At 34.2% G+C, this 20,446-nt stretch overlaps 1 protein-coding gene across 3 annotated transcripts in view; it reads right to left on the reverse strand.

Annotated features, from left to right (window-relative positions):
* The window catches only part of CFAP47 (cilia and flagella associated protein 47), a 446,504-nt gene that overhangs the window by 231,141 nt on the left and 194,917 nt on the right, over nt 1-20,446 (reverse strand). For all 3 annotated transcript variants that reach the window (XM_031660417.1, XM_031660416.1, XM_031660418.1), the window contains exons 34-35: nt 3,793-3,890; nt 3,381-3,497 (exon numbers count right to left, since the gene is read on the reverse strand). In XM_031660417.1, coding sequence (XP_031516277.1) covers nt 3,381-3,497; nt 3,793-3,890 — 215 coding nt within the window. The remainder of the gene's footprint in view (nt 1-3,380; nt 3,498-3,792; nt 3,891-20,446) is intronic.

Genomic DNA, 20,446 nt, shown 5'->3' on the forward strand with positions numbered 1-20,446 from the left:
AGACTTCTGCAGAAATTTGGGAGTTATTTGTGTAGAGTCCTAAAACAAAGCTAGCAGGTCAAGAATGGCTGAGCAAAACTGAATCTCTGATAACTTTGTTAAAAAACTGAACAATTATCCTTATAACCTTTGATCACCCGACTATCTTTTTATAAAATATTAAATTTCCTTATTTTAAACCACTTTTACTCAAGAGTTCTGTTATTTAAAGCTGAAAATTTCCCTGTGATTGTGAAGGTTAATTTTAGGTGTCAATTTGACTGGATTGAGGGATACCTAAATGGCTGGTGAAGTATTGTATCTGGTATCTGTGAGAGTGTTTTCAGAGGAGGTTGAAGCTGAGTCAGTGGACTGAGAGAGAAACATCTGCCCTCAATGTGGGCAGACATCATCCAATCAGCTGGGGCTGGACAAACAGGTAAGAAGAAGGAGGACTCTCTGCTTTCTCTCCCTTCCAGAGTGAGACACCTTTTCTCCTCCAGTCCTTGGACATCAGACTAGGTTCTTCAGTTTTTAGACTCTAAAACTTGCACCAGTGCTCTCTGGAGGCTCTCTGGCTTTTAGATTTGGACTAGGGGCTGCACCATTGGCTTCCCTGATTCTGAGGCTTCTGGACTGAGCGATGCCACCAGCTCTTCTGTGTTACAGCTTGCAGGCAGCCTATCATGAGACTTCTCTGACTCTGTGTTCACGTGAGCCAATTCCCCCTAATAAATTCCCTCTCATATATCCTATTGTTTCTGTGTCTCTAGAGAACCCTCACAAGTGATAAAAAAAAAAAAAAAAAAGAAACAAAAAAATTTAAGAACAAAATTAGATTATCTATTCACCCTCAGTTCCAATCACTATTCATTAAATTATGTGTAGTAAAGCTCCATAAATGCTTATTATATTTATTTTGTTATCTATCTTTGCATGAGGGAACAAAACATGCATTCTATGCTGTAGTCAAACAATTCCATAGGATTTTTGCTTTAAATAAAAATCATGTCATGAAAAGGAGATTATTTAATAACTGTATATTCCTACTGGCAGGATTCTCCAAAAAGACATGACATTACCCCAGCAACTTATGAAGCTAATTTTCAGGCTGCAATTAAGAACATAATAAAGAAGAAACTTAAGCATTAATAATTAAGTCCGCTGCTGAATTTTACAGGATTCAAGGGTGGACCATTACAAGCACCAGCATTAATTCATTACGTATAAGTTCATTAGAGGGTGATGGTTTTAAATCTTCCATTTAGTGTGGTTGGTAAATCTGGGCTAATAAAGAGTTAGGGCATTGGAATCAGCTGATAAAAGTTTGGTCATTATCTGCTAAGCCGACTTTCAATTACTTCATTCATCAAATCTTGGACAACTTTTCCGCATTTTTATCTAGTAGATACTTATTTTTAAATTATTTTTTGACTATACAATAAAATAAATATATTGAGCCAACACATGTGAGGAAATCAAAAAGCAAAGGACACAGTCACAATGTGCGGTTTTTCTAAACAAAGGTATTTTAAATTTCTTGTGAACTCCTACCAAACTCTCAAGGGTCAGCTTAAACACTAAGTGTTCTGTGCAAATTTTCCTGGTATCCTTTTTAGAATGACTTCTCACCCCCTTTGAGTCTCATAGCATATTATTTCTATGTCTATTGTGACATTCACTGTCACTTTGCATCAGCCTTGTTTCATGTAACTTGTGATTATTAGTCTGCAACATCTTTGAAGGCATGAGTGTAGTTTTGTCACATCTGTACCCCTGAAGGATGTATCCTGTGTCTTTCATGAGGGAGGTTAAAAAATTTGTTGAATTTATGGGAATTGTAATATTTTTATTCTTCAAAACCAAAGTCTTTTATTAGAGTTTGTCCTTAAAACTCTACTATTATAACAGAACTCTCTGACTAAAATTATTGATTGCAGTTTCCCTTTACAATTGTACCAAAAAATAAAAATAAATGAAAAGAAAATGAAATAAAAAGAATACAAATGTCAGGAATGGTACAAAGTGACATTAACATGCAAGTGACTTTAATACAAATAAAAAAGTGAGTAATTATAAAACTCTTTTCTCCAGTGGTATAAGATATCATTTTGGGCACTAGTATCATCAATCTTTCTGGATCACAGAATGAAAAACTCAGAGTTAGTTATAATAGTCTTTTTCCAATGCCCTTCTTTTGTGGCTGGTCACCAACTCTAGCAAACTTCATGATTTTTCCTACATCAGCTTATTATGTTTTAATCCTAATTAAAATGATATGAGTAGAGAAAGTAATTACTGTACTCCTTGACCAGTTGAAATTGCATTGCGATTGGTCTGTGTTCCCTGTCATCAGTTCCTCTCCTCTCAGTCCATACTGACCATTGTTGTAAGAGGAAAGGCCTTTTATCCCCCATAATTCCCACAGGATAAATTCCTGATTTTTTATGCTGGTATTCTATATCCCAGTATATGCCTGTGTCTGTTTCCAATACCAAACTTCAACTGGGGAAACCTAGTCACACAATTTCCTTAACATATGTCATTTTTCACACTCTACATTCTGTTCATGCTACTTCCTCTGAGCAAACAACTTCCTCTCTTACCACTGCCAATGCAAATCCAATTCACCCTTCCAGATCCCAATTAAATTCTGTCTCTTCCACACTGTCTTTGATGTATCACTCTGCATCACATTGATCTCTTCCTTCATCTGAATTCTATACTTCATTTTTTTCATACACCATTAATAATAAATAAATAGAACATTATCTTTTAACAGACAAATATCTTGATAATTTAATGAATTTATATATTCAAAGTCAGGAATCATTTTTTTTTAATCATTTTATGGACCCTAAGTAACAAACAAAAGGCTCATAAAATAGTAAGCATACAATATATTTTTGAATATTGCTATTGAGGTCTTGATGTGAAAAGCCAAATAGAATTACAACTTGGAGGTCAACATACAATTAAAATGTACATTATGACCTCTACACAAACATTTATTTTAAAACTCAAGTGAAAATTTATTTTTGCTACTAAATTAGAAGATAAAAATATGACATCTATATTTAAATAAAAAAGCTCTTTTAGTTCATTCTTAGATTTTGAATAATGATTATAATTCACTCAATGTTTATTTTTGGGGTTTCAGGCACTTGGACTGTAAGAACTTTCCTATTATGCACAGCTGGATGTATATAATTATACAAATTTTAAAATATCCAGTCAATTTCTGTGGAGTCATATTTCAAATTCCACATTTTAGCAATGTCTCATCAAAAGCCTGTTTCAATTTAAATTTTAAAAAGATGAACAAGCAATATTACAAATGAGTAAGCTATCAAAAGAAATTTATAAAATGTTTGCAGAATGTTTAATATAAAGGCACCCACCTGTATTTCCATGTCAAAGTCAATTTCATAAAGAGTATTTACAATAATCAGGCAATTGTGCAGATACTCTTCAGGACTTTTTGGCCGTGTGTACATATTTATAAAATGAGACTCAATCTGTTTAAAAAAAAAAAAAAAAAACTCAAACCTTTCGGTAATGGAATAAAAAATTCTGTTTTTAAGTGTTCTCTATAGTTAGGCAAAGAATCATTTAAATATTAATATTTATCAGTAATAAATTATTGCAATCAAAATGCAAGAATAAACAAAAAGGTAGTGCTAGCCATTCAGATTCAGGTGTTTGACTTGTAAGACATTTGAAAGTTTCTGTTTACAGAAAATATACTTCAAATTTTAATCACTAAGTTTTTTCAAATAATAGGAGATCATTATGCATAACAATGACTCTTACCAAGAATGGGCAATAGGCTCCCAATTGTGTTGCAAAAACAAGACCATCTGAAAGATCTTTGTCAAAATTTACTATCCATCTCTCAGAAGGGATAACATCTGTTTCAAAAAAGAGGGAGAGTAAATACAACAATAGTTTTACTTTATTAAAAGATATCTACGGAAATTTGAGCAATAGTAAAAGAAAATTTTGCTTCTGCCTGGAAAACAAAAAGTATATTATATTGGAAATAAAAACAAATTTTAAGATTAATACTATGAGAGTTATCTGTAAGGCTTTATAAGCAATTGCAAGCTGTCTTCTTTATTTCTACATGAGCTGCTTTGAAAAATACACTACAATGTGGTAATGGAATAGAAATTCAGTGTTTCAAAATTACCCATTCTGTTGAGTACCTTGAGGTTCAAATGTTTAATCAATGATCATCAACATGGGTAAGGAGACTGAAAAGGCATGGAGTTACTTGTAACTTTAGAGTGCTAGTGCCAGTTTCTTTATTTCTTGCAGAAATTCATCCACATGGCAGAAAAGTATGTGAAAGGAATTCAAGATTTATGGCTTAAAGAAACCAAAATTGACCTATAAAAGGCAATACAGGATAGAGGAGCAGTAAAAGAAATTCTCAATTACAGACATGATTACTATGCTGAGTCTGGAACAAAAAGAGGAAGTATTTGAATTTTAAGTGAATATCTGAAATATTGACCTGTATTGGGTGGAAGCTAATTTAAACAGTGGAAATAATTGCTATGTTGAATGTGACATTTTCTTTTTCAATAAGTTTCCAAATAGCCTAGATTCTTTATGGTGTGAGACAATTTCTTGTCTGAAAACAAGGGGCAAATGGTGATCTTTATAAATTTCCTCAAATCTCTCTACTCCCATTTTCTGTGAAGAAGAAAAACCATGACATGATACACCCATGACATGTATGCTAGCTTCAAAACCGGGATTGCCTTACACCTGGAATTGGAAGACTTAATTTTCTCTTGAATCACAGACGTCCTGGACACTTCACAGACAATTTCCAGTACTTTTTCATCTGAGAAGCATTGAACATTTCTACAGGATTTCTATAGCATATCATCAAAAAATCAGTCTAGCAAACACAGATCACTAAGGATTTTCAACTAATGCATAGCAAACAACCTTTGTATTTTTCAAAGTATTATTTCCTGATAGAAACTTATAAATAACATTTTTGATATAAGATTCAATGTAATCAAATTAATGATTTTAAATACACATTGCCAGTTAGCTGAATAATGATAACCTACATGTGCTTCTCTTTTTTGTCCAACTTTGATGTATAATTGACAAATAAAGAGTATATGTATTTAGAACATAACTTATGTTCTGATATAAGTATACCTTGTGCAGTGATTCCCAAAATCAAGCTAATTAACATCTTCATCACTTCACATAGTCACTATTTTGTGTATATGTGTGTAGCGAGAATATAAGATATACTCTCTTAGCTAAGTAAAATGTGCTTCTCTGAATGTATATTTGCCACCCATAGCTATCAATAGAAGCAAAATATTTCACTTTTGTAGTTAATATTTATTTTTCTATGGACTGGAAGCAATGATAACTTTTGATCGGATAAAGGTAATTTACTAGCCTTTTACATTGATAGTCAGTTAGAAGTAGATACAGACTGTATCCACCAGATAGCACATCCTTGTCTTGTACAGACACTAGAGGAGGGACAGAAATTGCCTTGAAGGAGCTTAACATCTTGTTGCAGGAAAATCAAATCCATAACAGGAAAACAACGAATTAAAAAAAAAATCCCCCAATCAGAAGTCAATGAATACGTAACAATACAGCAACAACTAATTGTTATCCTGTTATTTCCAACTCCAACAATCACAACTCAGGACCACAGAATTCATTATGATACCCGCCCCACCTTATTTTGTCAACAGTGAAAAATCTCAATCTCATTATCTAAAATATTTTTATGTATTGGTTAAAGCCTAGGATGTATATACAGTGCTTTCACAATTGCAAAGCCATACCCCTGTGAAAAACTAGAGGAAGGTGTGTTTGTATAGTTCTTTACTTTAGTCTTAGACTATACAGTCATATTTCTTTACAATTAAATAAGCTCATTTCTTTTTCATTACCATCAGTGAGGTTGTCCAACATTTGTAACCCAGTTATATTCATTTGTCACAGCCTGCATTTTGTCCTTAATTACTTACATATCTTGGTTGATTTTATAAAATTACTTACACTAGCATTCACTCTTTGTGGTACACACTTATAGGAACTTGAGGAATACATTTTCATGTACCTGCCATCACATTTCCATATAGAAAAGTGTGATCACCCCCAAAATTCCAAGGGGCTGCACCGTTGTAGTCAATCCCTACCCTCATCTGTTAGCACCTGGCAAACACTGATGTGTTTTTAATCTCAATATCTTCACCTTTACCAAAATGCCATAAAACTTGAATCACACAATATCAATATGTAGTCTTGTGGGGGTCTTGTCGTTTTGGCTTCTTTTACTTAGTGAAATTCATTTAAGATGCACCCGTTGTGTGAATCAATAGTTGTTACTGTTTTCATTGTTGAATAGTGCTGTATTTCATGGATGCCACAGAGATGAGGTATCCATTCATCAATTGAAGGGCATTTGGTTTGTCTTCAGTTTAGAGGCAATTATGAAAATCCACTATGAACTATCTCATGTAGGGCTTACTGTGATCAGCAATTCTTTAAAAAAATTTTTTTTTATTTCCATAGGTTTTGGGGGGAGTTGGTGGTATTTGATTACATGAGGAAGTTCTTTAGTGGTGACTTGTGAGATTTTGTTGCACACAGAACCCAAGTAGTATTCACTGAACCCAATTTGTAGCCTTTTATCCCTCACTCCCTTCTCACCCTTTCCCTGGGAGTCCCCAAAGTCCATTGTATCATTCTTACGCCTTTGCATCCTCATAGCTTAGCTCCCACTTACGAGTGAGAACATAACAATGTTTGGTAATTCTAATGTATTTTGGTGAAATAGCTGGAAAAGAGATTTCTGGATTATATAGTAATTGTAATGAGCAACTCATATATGCCTTTTTTCTATCTCTCTATCTTTTTCGGTGATGTATCTTTTCAGAAATTCTGACTACTTTTCAAATTTGGTTGTTTATTTTCTTGTTGTTGAGTTTGGAGAGTTCTTTATGTATTCTGCATGCAATAAATTTGTGGAATATAATATTCAAAAATATTTTCCCCCAGTCTGTAGCTTGTCTTTTCATTCTCTTAATAGTGTCTTTCACAAAGCAGAAATTTTAATATGGTAAAGTCCAATACATATAGATATGTATATACATGTATATATGTGTATATATACATATGTATATAAAAGTTGTGTGGGTTTATATTTAGATCTATGATCTACTTTGAGATAATTTTAGTACAAAGTGTGAGGTACAAGCCAATGCTAATTTTTTTACATATGCACCTCCAATTATTCAAGTACTATCTATTGAAAACACTAGCCTTACTTGATTTAATTGCTTTTGCACTTTTGTAAGCAAAAACACCCAGTTGATTATATTTGTGTAGATATATTCCTTGTCTCTCAATTCTATTCTTTTGATCTATGCATGTATTCTTTTGTCAATACCATCTGGTCTTAATTATTGTAGTTTCAAAATTTCTTCCACCTTTTCAAAATTGTTTTGGCTATTTTAATGGCAATGCCTTTATATATACATTTTAAAGCCAACTTATTGGTATCTATCTATAAGAATATGTGATGGTATTTTCACTGGAATTGAATTGAATCTATAGATCAATTTGATAGCCTAATAACATTTAGTCTTCCAATGCCATGTGCATACTATGTATTTCTCTATTGAGTTCTCATCGATTGCTTTCATCAGTGTTTTGTAGTTTATAGCATATATATTTCTAACTTATTTTGTTATACATACTCATAGTAAGTACTTAATATTAGATACTTAACTAGTTCTTCTATGTTAAATGGTATATTTTTATTTTAAATTCCAATTGTTTACTGCCAATATATAGAAATATAATTTAATTGTATAGTGATCATATATCCTCTGACCTTGATAAATGCATATAGTATTTCTAGGAGCTTTTTATAGATTGTTTAGGATTTTCTACTTGACAGAAATGTTGAATTCCAGTCCCTTTCTCGGGGCAAGAGGTGGTTTGTTATTTTCTTTTTTTTCCTTTTTCTTTCTTTCTTTCCTTTTTTTTTTTTGAAACTGCAATTAGTATTCACCAGAGCCCTTTGGGTGACAGTATGTGTTGTCCTTAAACTAACATAGATGAACACATCTGTTCTATAAGGTATTGCTATGGTTTGAATGTCCCCTCTAAATCTCATGTTCAAATTTCATTGCCATTTCAATGGTTAATACCAACCAATACAGGTGGGACTTTTAGGAGGTAATTAGATCATGAGAACTCTGGCTTCATGAACTGAGTAATGCTGTTATCTCAGAAGTATGTTAGTTACGTTGGGAGTTTGGCCCTCTTTTTCTCTCTTTCTTGCATGCTCTTACTTTTTATCATCTTCTCTAGCTATGGGATGCCGACCATAATGTAATAATGCAGCAAGAAGGCTCTCATCAAATGCAACCCAATTATATTGGAATTTCCAGCCTCCAGAGTCATGCCCCAAATAAACTTCTATTGTTTATAAATTACCCAATCTGTAGTATTCTGTTATAGCAACACTAAATGGACTAAGACAGATATACAGAAGTTGGAGTGAATTGCCTGCCCCTACACTAGGTACTAAGGAGTACACATTCTCCAGACTCACTTTAGTCATTTCTGTGAGCAACACGTGAAGTTTGTGGAGTAAACACCTGCAAGAAGATGCAGAATCTATAACTGTGGCCACTAGGAGCTTCATTATCTCTCAATAGTGTATACTTGGCCTCTACCAATACACCAATCACCCTAACTCAACTATTCTTAATGGTGTCCATCTCTATCTACAAGTAGACCATTGCTATCATCTCATTTCTTCCAGTAAAAACCAACTCACCCTTTGTTGCCCTACAATCTCAGCTTTATGTTAAGGTTCAAGAAAAATAGAGAATTTGCTGTTGGTCTGACCTTCGTTGTTGTTATAAGGGTGGGAGAAAACAGTTTCCAGTTCTCTATCTCCCTGGGTAGAAACCAGGGCACCTATTTTTGTTCATCCCATCACAACTTTGAATCTGCTTTGATATTATTACTTGTTGAATACCAGTAGACATGGGCTGTAGATGTTCAAACAAGGCTCTCAGTAAGAATAGGATGACAATGATTCTTCCAAGGTGATGTTGTGAAAAAGTAAAGACAAAACTTCAAAGCTCTTCTCTAATCTCTGATCCTACGCCTGTGTCTTGTCTTTTATACTCAAGGCTGCTGCCAAGCCCTCATCACAGTTTATCACAGCTTTGATATATCAAGGATTTTCTCTGCTTTTATGATAGTTCCTCTGATATAAGCTACTCTCTTTTCTATACTCCCTCTAAGGATTTGCTACCCAAAGTGAGCTAAGTGAATCAGCAGCACCTACATCAAATGGAAGCTTGTTGAAAATGCAGAATTTCTGGACTCGCCCAACACCTAGTAACATATAAAAGCATGTTAACAAAATCTCCAAGTATTCATATTATCATCTGAGACGTGTTGGTCAATGGTGGTTTCTTTTGGAGAGAGAACCAGCACTCTAATGTAGTAGTCATTTGTCAGAAACCAGAAAATCCAAGTGATGTTCCACACATTTTTAAAACTTTTAATTTGGAAGTTATGTTTTTATCCAGTTTTACATTACATCACTTCTGATATTCAGGTATATTTAAATAGTAATAAAAATACTGGTCTTTATAGTATTATGAATTAGAGATGTGTTTGTTAAACACAAAATTTAATCAGAAATTTTAGAAAAAATAAGTCAATTTACTTATGAATACAATAATTGTTACATGAATTTTATGTTAGATGACTATAATAGTACATTTTTATGAAAGTTATATTAAGATATAATTCACATAACACAAATTTCATGCAATTCAATTGTTCAATTCATTGTTGTTTAGTATAGTCATATAGCTGTGCAATCATCACTACTATCTGCTTTTAAAATATTTTTATCAACCCATAAAGAAACTCGATACTCATTAACTGTCACTTCTCATTTCTCTCTTCCCTCATACCATGGACATAAATGAATCTACTTTCCATCACTATGGAGTTGTCTATTATGGACATCTCATAGAAATACAATTATAAAATATGTGCCCTCTTGTGTTCTGTTGTCTTTTATTTAGCATAACATTTTCAAGGTTCATTCATGTTGCAGCATGTATAAATATTTCATTTCTTTTTATTGCTGAATAACATTCCACTTTGGGAATATACCACATTTTCTTTATGGACATTTGTGTTTCTAATTTTTGGTTATTATGAAAAATGCTGCTGTGAACATTTATGTAAAAGTTTTTTGTAATCATATATTTTCAATTATCTTGAGTATAAACCAATGAGTACACTTGTTGAATCATATTGCTAATCTATTTCTGAAAAGACTTTTTTTTTTTATAGCAGTTTTGCATTCACGGCAGAATTGTTCAAAAAGGGCAGAGATTTCCCATATACTCCCTGCTCCCGTGCATGCATAACCTCTCTCATTAGTTAATCTAATTTTAACATTTTGAGAAACTGTCAAACAGTTTTGCAAAGTGGTTGCATCATTTTACAATCCCTCTAGCAACATATGAGGTTTCCGATTTCTATGAATTCTTGCCAACACTTGTTACAGCCTTTATTTTTTAAACTAATAAATTTAATTTCTGTGGCTACATAGTAGGTGCATATATTTATGGGATACATGAGATGTTTTGATATAGGCATTCAATGTGAAATAAGCACATCATGAAGAATGGGGCATCCATCTCCTCAAGCATTTATCCATTGAGTTGCAAACAATCTGATAACATCATTTTAACAAGTACAGTTGTTATTGACTATAGTCACCCTGCTGTGCTATCAAATAGTAGGTCTTATTCTTTCTAACTATTCTTTTTTGTACCCATTAACTATTCCCACCTCCCCCAGCCTCCCACTACCCTTTCCAGTCCGTGGTAACCATTCTTCTACTCTCTGTCCATGACTTCAGTTGTTCTGATATTTAGATTCCACAAATAAGTGAGGACATGCAATGTTTGTTTATCTGTGCATGGCTTATTTCACTTAACATAATGATTTCCAGTTCCATTCATTTTGTTGTAAATGATAAGATATCGTTCTTTTTTATGGCTGAATAGTACCCCATTGTGTGTATGTACCACATTTTTTTTTTTAATCTCTTCATCTGCTGATGGACACTTAGGTTGCTTCCAAATCTTAGCTATGGTGAACAGTGCTGCAACAAACTGTTAAGTGCAGATACCTGTTCAATATACTGGTTTCCTCTCTTTTGAATATATACCCAGCAGTGTGATTCCTGGATTATACTGTAGCTCAATTTTTAGTTTTTTGAGGAACCTCCAAACTGTTCTCCATAGTGATTGTACTAATTTACATTCCCCCCAACAGTGTACAAGGACTCCCTTTTCTCCACATCCTCACCAGCATTTTTTATTGCCTGTCTTTTGGATACAAGCCATTCTAACTGTGGTTAAATGATATCTCACTGTAGTTTTGATTTGCATTTCTCTGATGATCAATGATATTGAGCACCTTTTCATGTGCCTATTTACCATTTGTATGTCTTCTTTTGAGAAATATCTATTCAAATTTTTTTGCCTATTTTTTGATCAGATTATTAATTTTTTTGTTCCTACAGAGTTGTTTGAGCTCCTTATATATTGTGGTTATTAATCCCTTATCAGATGATATTTGGCAAATTTTTCTCCCATTTCTGTGGGTTGTCTCTTTACTTTGTTGATTATATCCATTGCCGTGCAGCAGCTTTTACATTTGACTTTTTAAAAATTTTAGTTACAGAAGTTGGTGCCATATGCTAACTTACTGTGATTTTACTTTGCATTTCCCAAATTACTAATTATGCTGAACATCTTTTAATGTGCTTGTGGGTCATTTACTTATTTTCCTTTTAGAAATGTCTATTCAACTATTTTGCACATTTTTAAATTGGGTTGTCTTTTTATCACTGACTTGTGTTTTTTATATATTCTTCATACAAGTCTCTCGCTAGATACATAATTTTGCTGTTACTGTGTCCATTGAAATATTCCTTTTTCTTCATTTTTATTTCATTAATATGATGTACTACATGGACTGGCATTTATGTAAAAACAGCTTTGTACTCCTAAGATAGATTTCATCTCCTGATTATATTTTATTATTTTTCTATATTGCTGGATTCTATTTGCTAGTATTTCAGATTTCCATGTCTATCTTCATAAAACATAACATAGGGCTTTTCGAATTTTGTTTTGAAACACTTCTGAAATGCAGTGTGGTATATTCTTTAATGCAGACATAGATAGTCTTGCTTGTAAAGGTAGCTGAGTTATGAAGATATGTGAACTCTAAATCATTATAAGATCAGCCACATATAATAGTTATGAGCCACATGAAATGTCATATAAAGTAATGCATATAATACTTGATAGAACTTCTATATAAGTGACCAATAAACTGGAAATTAAGTAAAATATTTTCAGTATCAAGCGAAAAACTGCTATGGAGAAAGATTGAATTAAAACAGAAGATGCTATAAGAAAAAATATTGAAAATAAAAAGAAATCAATTACAGAAGTTGCATATAATAGAATAGATACAATAATTTATGAATAATTTTGTGCTAATATTTTAAAAATCTTAGATAAAGCTCATTAATTTCATGAAAATATGTTACAAAATCTCACTCTAGGAGAAACGGAAAATAAGAATAATTCTGTAACAATTAAACAATTAACTTGTTATTTAAAATAATCCGACAAAGAAAAAAATCTAGATGGTCTTATCAGTGAATACTATAAAATTCAAAAAACAAGAAATGTCACTAACACAGAAACTCTTTCAATGTCTCCAAAAAAAGAATGTTCTCCAGGTAATTGTTTAAGGTTTGCCTTAACTGTATTAAAAGAAAATAAAATGGTAGAAAAAAATTGCAGACTAATTATCATTCAAGTAAGTTAAAACAATCAACTAAAATAACAGTAAATTCTTTCTGGTAAGTTATATAAAAATAATTTAATTATCATGGAAAATTTGAGTTTGTGCCAGGATGCAAGGTTAATTCACATTTTTAAATAAATTTAATTTGCCAAATTAATATATATATTCAATATTACTCATAATAAAATTCCTAGAAAAACTAAAGAGAGGAGACAACTTTCAGGATGTAATGAAAATAATCTACAAAATAATCATATAGCAAATACCATACTTAATAATTAAGTGTTAAATATGCTCTGTTTAAGATTATACAAAAATATCAGGTATAATACAAGAGCATCTATGTTAATAGAATATTTTAATAAACATCTTCATATCTCAGTTTCAAGCAATATTGCAGAATTTAAATGAGCACCTAAAATATCTTCTACGCCAAATTTACAAAGAAATGTGTATTTTAGAATAGGTTTTAAATCCTTCAAAACCTCACTCATTTTGAGAATATAAAAAAGTGCAGAACAAAGCAAAGCAATTCACTTACAGTGGAGGAGTTATCAGGCTTATCTTAGTTTTTCACAGCTACTTTATAGGCATAACATAGTGGGAGCACCGTGCACAGTGTACAGAGAAATATAAAAACCCTAAATTTTATACTTAGTAAGATACTATTCACATACAAATCACTCTAACATAGTTACAAAGAGAACTAAGAGAATAGAAATTCTTGAAGTGCTTAGAAAAATAAAATTATTATGCCCTCTCTCACCACTCCAAGTCAACATAGTATTGGAAGTTCTGGCCAGGGCAATCAGGCAAGAGAAAAGAAATAAAGGGTATTCAAATAGGAAGAGATGAAGGAAAATTGTCTCTGTTTGCAGATGACATGATTGCATATTTAGAAAACCCCATCATCTCAGCCCAAAATCTCCTTAAGATGATAAGCAACTTCAGCATAGTCTCAGGATACAAAATCAATGTGCAAAAATAACCAGCATTCCTATACACCAATAATAGACAAACAGAGAGCCAAATCATGAGTGAACTGCCATTCACAATAGCTACAAAGAGAATAAAATACCTAGGAATACAACTTACAAGGGATGTGAAGGACCTCTTCAAGGAGAACTACAAACCACTGCTCAAGCAAATAAGAGAGGACACAAACAAATGGAAAAACATTCCATGCTTATGGATAGGAAGAATAAATATCATGAAAACGGCCATACTGCCCAAAGTAATTTATAGATTCAATGCTATCCCCATCAAGCTACCATTGACTTTCTTCACAGAATTGAAAACAACTACTTTAAACTTCATATGGAACCAAAAAAGAGCCCACATAGCCAAGACAATCCTGGACAAGAAGAACAAAGCTGGAGGCATCATGTTACCTGACTTCAAACTATACTACAAGGCTACAGTAACCAAAACAGCACGGTACTGGTACCAAAACAGATATATAGACCAATGGAACAGAACAGAGGCCTCAGAAATAATATCACACATCTACAACCATCTGATCTTCGACAAACCTGACACAAACAAGCAATGGGGAAAAGATTCCCTATTTAATAAATGTTGTTGGAAAAACTGGCTAGCCATATGCAGAAAACTGAAACTGGACCCCCTCCTTACACCTTATACAAAAATTAACTGAAGTTGGATTAAAGACTTAAACATAAAACCTAAAACCATAAAAACCCTCGAAGAAAACCTGGGCAATACCATTCTGGACATAGGCATGGGCAAAGACTTCATGTCTAAAACATCAAAAGCAATGCAACAAAAACCAAAATTGACAACTGGGATCTAATTAAACTAAAAACTTCCTGCACAGCAAAAGAGACTATCATCAGAGTGAACAGGCAACCTACAGAATGGGAGAAAATACTTGCAATCTATTCATCTGACAAGGGTCTAAAATCCAGAATCTACAAAGAACTTAAACAAATTTATAAGAAAAAAACAACCCCATCAAAAAGTGGGCAAAGGATATGAACAGACACTTCTCAAAAGAAGACATTTGTGCAGCCAACAGTCATATGAAAAAATGCTCATCATCACTGGTCATTAGAGAAATGAAAGTCAAAAACACAATGAGATACCATTTCATGCCAGTTAGAATGGCAATCATTAAATTAAAAAGTCAAGAAACAACAGATGCTGGAGAGGATGTGGAGAAATAGGAATGCTTACACAGTTGGTAGGAGTGTAAATTAGTTCAACCATTGTGGAAGACAGTGTGGCAATTTCTCAGGGATCTAGAACTAGAAATACCATTTGACCCAGCATTCCCATTACTGGGTATATACTCAAAGGATTACAAATCATTCTACTATAAAGACACATGCACACGTATGTTTATTGCATCACTATTCACAATAGCAAAGACTTGGAACCAACTCAAATGTCCATCAATAATGGACTGGATAAAGAAAACGTGGCACATATATACCATGGAATACTATGCAGCCATAAAAAGGATGAGTTCATGTCCTTCGCAGGGACATGGATGAAGCTGGAAACCATCATTCTCAGCAAATTATCACATGAACAGAAAACCAAACACTGCATATTCTCACAAATAAGTGGGAGTTGAACAATGAGAACACATGGACATAGGGAGGGAAACATCACACACCAGGGCTTGCCAGGGGTTGGGGGCCTAGGAGAGGGATGACGTTAGGAGAAATACCTAATGTAGGTGATGGGTAGATGGGTGCAGCAAACCACCATGGCACGTGTGTACCTATGTAACAAAACTGCACATTCTGCACATGTACCCCAGTACTTAAAGTATAATATAAAATAATAATAATAATAATAATAATAATAATAATAATTTTGAAGGGAAAAATAAAATAGAAGCGAAAAAAACAAAAAGAAAATTATTATGGTATTTATCCATCTAACAGTGAAATGCAGTAAAAATGGAAGTTCCTGGTAACATTACACATGGTTGAATAGTAGTAACAGAATATAAGTGTTACACATATTTATAACGTAGGCATAGTAAAGGTAGCAAAAATGATGACACTGAGGGAGGAAAGTGAGAGGAAATGAGAGTACTATTTAGACAATACATTAAAAGGTAAGAATTCTTCAAAAATGAATTATCTATACAATAACCCTGAACATTATGGAATATGATAGTTGCTTGTCTCTCACATTTCTTAACTTTCTGTTTATAATGATATCACAAACACGGTTATTTCTCTGACCATTACAAAGGATGACAGTTTGTCCTGATAATGGGATTAAAGACAGAAGAAAGCTAAATTGGAAATCACTGGAGTCAGGCATGGAAACATTGATAAAACAGTTGGTGAATAAACATATGAAAAATATAGAAAAATACTTATGTATTTTTTTGTACTAAAAAATGCTAAATTATATGTGTATGTGAGTGTGTATATATTTATATAATATTTATAATTCTATTGATTTTTTTCAGTTCAATAAGCAACCAAGCATTCCAATTATAAAGATAATAAAAATTTTATTTAATCAACTTGTGAATGTATTGTGAGTGATAAAAATTTCCACTTGCTACTCAAGAGACTAGATTAATTTCCAAGGTCTATGCAGCTGACTTGCTTCTTTTTACTAGAATTTATCTGACATGATAGAAGGGATTTGGGCTCTTTTGTTCACTACTACATCTCTAATCCCTAGAACAGTGCTAAACATATAAATTGGTGATTAATAGATATTTGTTAACCAAATGACAGTTTTAGTGGCTTCTGTCCTTGTGAGGATTATTTTAAATAAATTATCATACAAAAATCAGATAATATATTCACTTATTTTTCCTTCAAGTTATTTACAATCTTGGTATTTATTTATTTATGCATTTTTGGTATGTGGTATGTAATACAGAGATAATTTTACCTGTATTCCAAAGTATCAGCCAATTGATCTAGCTCTATTTACTGAGTGAACTAATATTTATTATGGATTTTGAAATGTCACACTCATTATACTAAATTCTATTATATACATTCATTGTTCTTAGTTCCCTGTTGTTTTCAATGCAATTGTGAATATTCCTAAAATGTTAAAAATATATATTTTTTATGAATCGAGGGTGGAGCAAGATAGCAGAATAAATGGCTCTCTTGATCATCCCCCAGCAAAGACACAAATTTGACAACTATCTACACAAAAGAAACACCTCCATAAGAAGCAAAAATGAGGTGAACACTCACAGTACCTAGCTTTAAGTTCATATCACTAAAAGAGGCAATGAAGAGGTAAGAAAAACAGTCTTAAATTGCAGACACCATCCCTCCCCTAAGCCTTGGCAGTTGCAGTGTGGGGCAGAGAGCATTTCTGCACTGGGGAGAGGGATACTGCAGCAATTGTGAAGTACTGAACTCAGTGCTGCCCTATTATAATAGAAAACAAAACTGGACCGAACTCAGTTGATGACCAGCCACAGAGGGAACATACAAACTAGGCATAGCCAGAAGGGAATCACCAATCACAGTGGTCAAAACTTGAGTTTGCACAAGGTTCAACACCACAGACTAAAGTCCTCTTGGACCCTAGATGAACTTGAAGGGCAATATAGGCCACAAGGATGGTAACTCCTAGGCAAGTCCTGTTGCTGAACTGGACTCAGAGCCAGAGGACTTGGGGGCTGCAACCTATTGGGACACTAGCATAGGCAGAGATAAAGGAGTGTTGGCATCACCTCTTCCCTACCCCCCCCCCATGCTGCACAGTTTGTGGCTCCAAAGGAGATTCTTTCCCTCCACCTGAGAAGAGAGGGAAGAGTTGGGCCCTGTCTTGCATCTTCAGTACCAGTTCAGGCACAGCAGGATAAGGAACTTTTCAGAGTTGTGAGGTCTTCTTTCTAGAACTTAGCTCCTGGACACCACTTCTAGACACATCCAGAGCCAGAAGGGAACCCACTGCCATGAAAGGAAGGTCCTAGTCTTGGCAGGATTCACCAACTGCTAACCAAAGAGGCCTTGGGCCCTGAAAACCAGCAGCAATACCCAGGTACAATGTTGAGGAACTTGGATGAGACTCTGAGACTTGCTGGATTCAGGTGAGACTCAGCACACCCCCAGGTGTGGTGGCTATGGGGTAAGACTACTTTCACCTGAGAAAAGCAGAGGAAACACTAAAGAGACCTTTGTCTTGCACCTAAGACAGCAGCATGACCACAGTGGGTAGAGCACCAAGTGGGCTCCTGAAGTCCCCAATTCCAGAACTTGACTCTTGGATGGCATTTCTCAACTTGCTCTGGGACAAAAGGGCACCCACAGTCCTGAAGGGGAAGTCGTAGTCCATGCAGAAGTCACTACAAGCTTACTGAAGAGCCCTCGGGCCTAAAAAAACATCAGTGGTCTGGCAGTACTCACTGTGGGCCTGTGGTGGTGGCCACAGGGTAAGGCTCCTCTGCGTTTGGAAAAGGGAGGAAAGAGTGGGAAAGACTGTGTCTTATGGTTTTAGTGCCAGCTTAGCTGCAATACAATAGGACACCAGGTAGACTCTAAAGGTTTCCGACTTTAGTCCCTGGCTGTTGAACAGTACCCCAGGACACACTTGGGACCTGGGGGAACTCACCACCCTGAAAAGAAGGGAATAAGCCTAGATAGCTTTGCCACCTGATGATTGTAGAGACCCAGGACCTTGAGCAAACATAAGCAGTAGCTAGGGAGTGGTTACAGCAGGCCTTGGGTAAGACCCAGTGCTGTGCTCACCACAGTCCTAAGACTAGCAACTACAGAGGTGTCTGTGTCACTACACCCTTAGCTCCAGGTGTCTCAGAACAGAGAACAAGACTTCATTTGCTTGAGAGAAAGTAAAGAAAGAGAACAAGAGTCTCTGCCTGATAATCCAGAAAATTCCTCTGGATTTTATCCAAGACCATCAAGGCAATAGCTCTATGAGTCTGCAAGAACCACAACATTGCTGGGCGTGGGGTGCCCCCTAAAGCAGATACAGCTTGGAACATGACATTGAAGTCCTTTTGAGTATCAAGAAAGCTACTCCAAGAAGGATGGGTACAAACAAGCCCAGACTGAGAATAGTACAATAAATGTTGAGTTCTTCAATGCCCAGTCACTGAAGAACATATACAAGCATCAGTACTATTCAGAAAAACATGACTTCACCAAGTGAACTAAATGAATCACCAAGCACAAATCACAGAGAAACACAGATTGGTGACCATTTAGACACATAATTCAAAATAGATGTTTTGAGGAAACTCAAAGAAATTCAAGATAATATGGAGAAGGAATTCAGAATTCTATTGGGTAAGTTTAACAAAGACTAAAATAATTAAAAAGAATCAAGCAGAATTCTGGAGCTGAAACATGCAATTGGCATACTAAAAAATGCATCAAAGTCCTTTAATAGCAGAATTGATCAGCAAAAGAAAGCATTACTAAGCTTGAAGATCGGCTATTTGAATATATACAGTCAGCAGAGACAAAAGAAAAATGAAAAAAAAAAGTAGCATGTCTACAAAACCTAGAGAATAACCTCAAAAGGGCAAATCTAAGGTTTGTTGACGTTAGAGAGGAGGTAGAGAAAGAGATACGAGTATAAAGATTATTCAAAGGGATAATAACAGAGAACTTCCCAAACCTAGAGATAGAGATTAATATCCAAGTATAAGAAGGCTATAGAACAGCAAACAAATTTAACCCAAAGAAGACTTACCCCCAGCAATTTAAAAATCAAACTCCCAAAGATCAAGGATATAGACAGAATCCTAAAAGCAGTAAGAGAAAAGAAACAAATAACATAAAATTGTGCTCCAATAAATCTGGCAGTGGACTTTTCAGTGGAAACCTTACAGGCCAGGACAGAGTGGCATGACATATTTAAAGTAATAAAGGGGAAAAGGAAGAAAAACAAAAAAACCTTTTCCTCTAGAATACTATATTCAGCAAAAATGTCCATCAAACATGGAGGAGAAATAAAGAGTTTATTAGACAAACAAAAGCTTAGGGATTTCATTAACACCATACCTGTTCTACAAGAAATGCTACAAGGAGTAATTCAATCAGAAAGAAGAGGACGTTAATGCGCAAGAAAAAATCATCTGATAGTACTAAACAAATTAGTAATAATAAGTACACAGAAAAATGCAGAGTATAATAACATTGTAAGTGGTGTGTAAACCCCACTTTCAATGTATCAAGACTGAACGATGAGCCAATTAAAACCAATAACTACAAAAACATTACAAGACATAGACAGTACTATACAATATAAAAAGAAACAAAAAGTTCAGAAGATGGGGAGGGATGAAGTTAAAACATAGAGTTCTTAAGGGCTTTCTTTTGACTTGTTTGTTTAGGCAAGCAGTGTTAAGTTGTTATCAAGTTAAATAATGGGTTATAAGACAATATTTGCAAGCCTAATGGTAACTTCAAACCAAAAAACATGCAATGGATACAGAAAAAATATAAAGCAAAATAATAAATCACAGAATCAGAGAAAATCACCCTCGCTAAAAGAAGACAGAAAGGAAAGAAAGAAGAAAGAGAAGACCAAAAAACAA

Source organism: Papio anubis, chromosome X (genome assembly GCF_008728515.1).
Source record: "Papio anubis isolate 15944 chromosome X, Panubis1.0, whole genome shotgun sequence".
NCBI classification, from domain to species: Eukaryota; Metazoa; Chordata; class Mammalia; order Primates; family Cercopithecidae; genus Papio; species Papio anubis.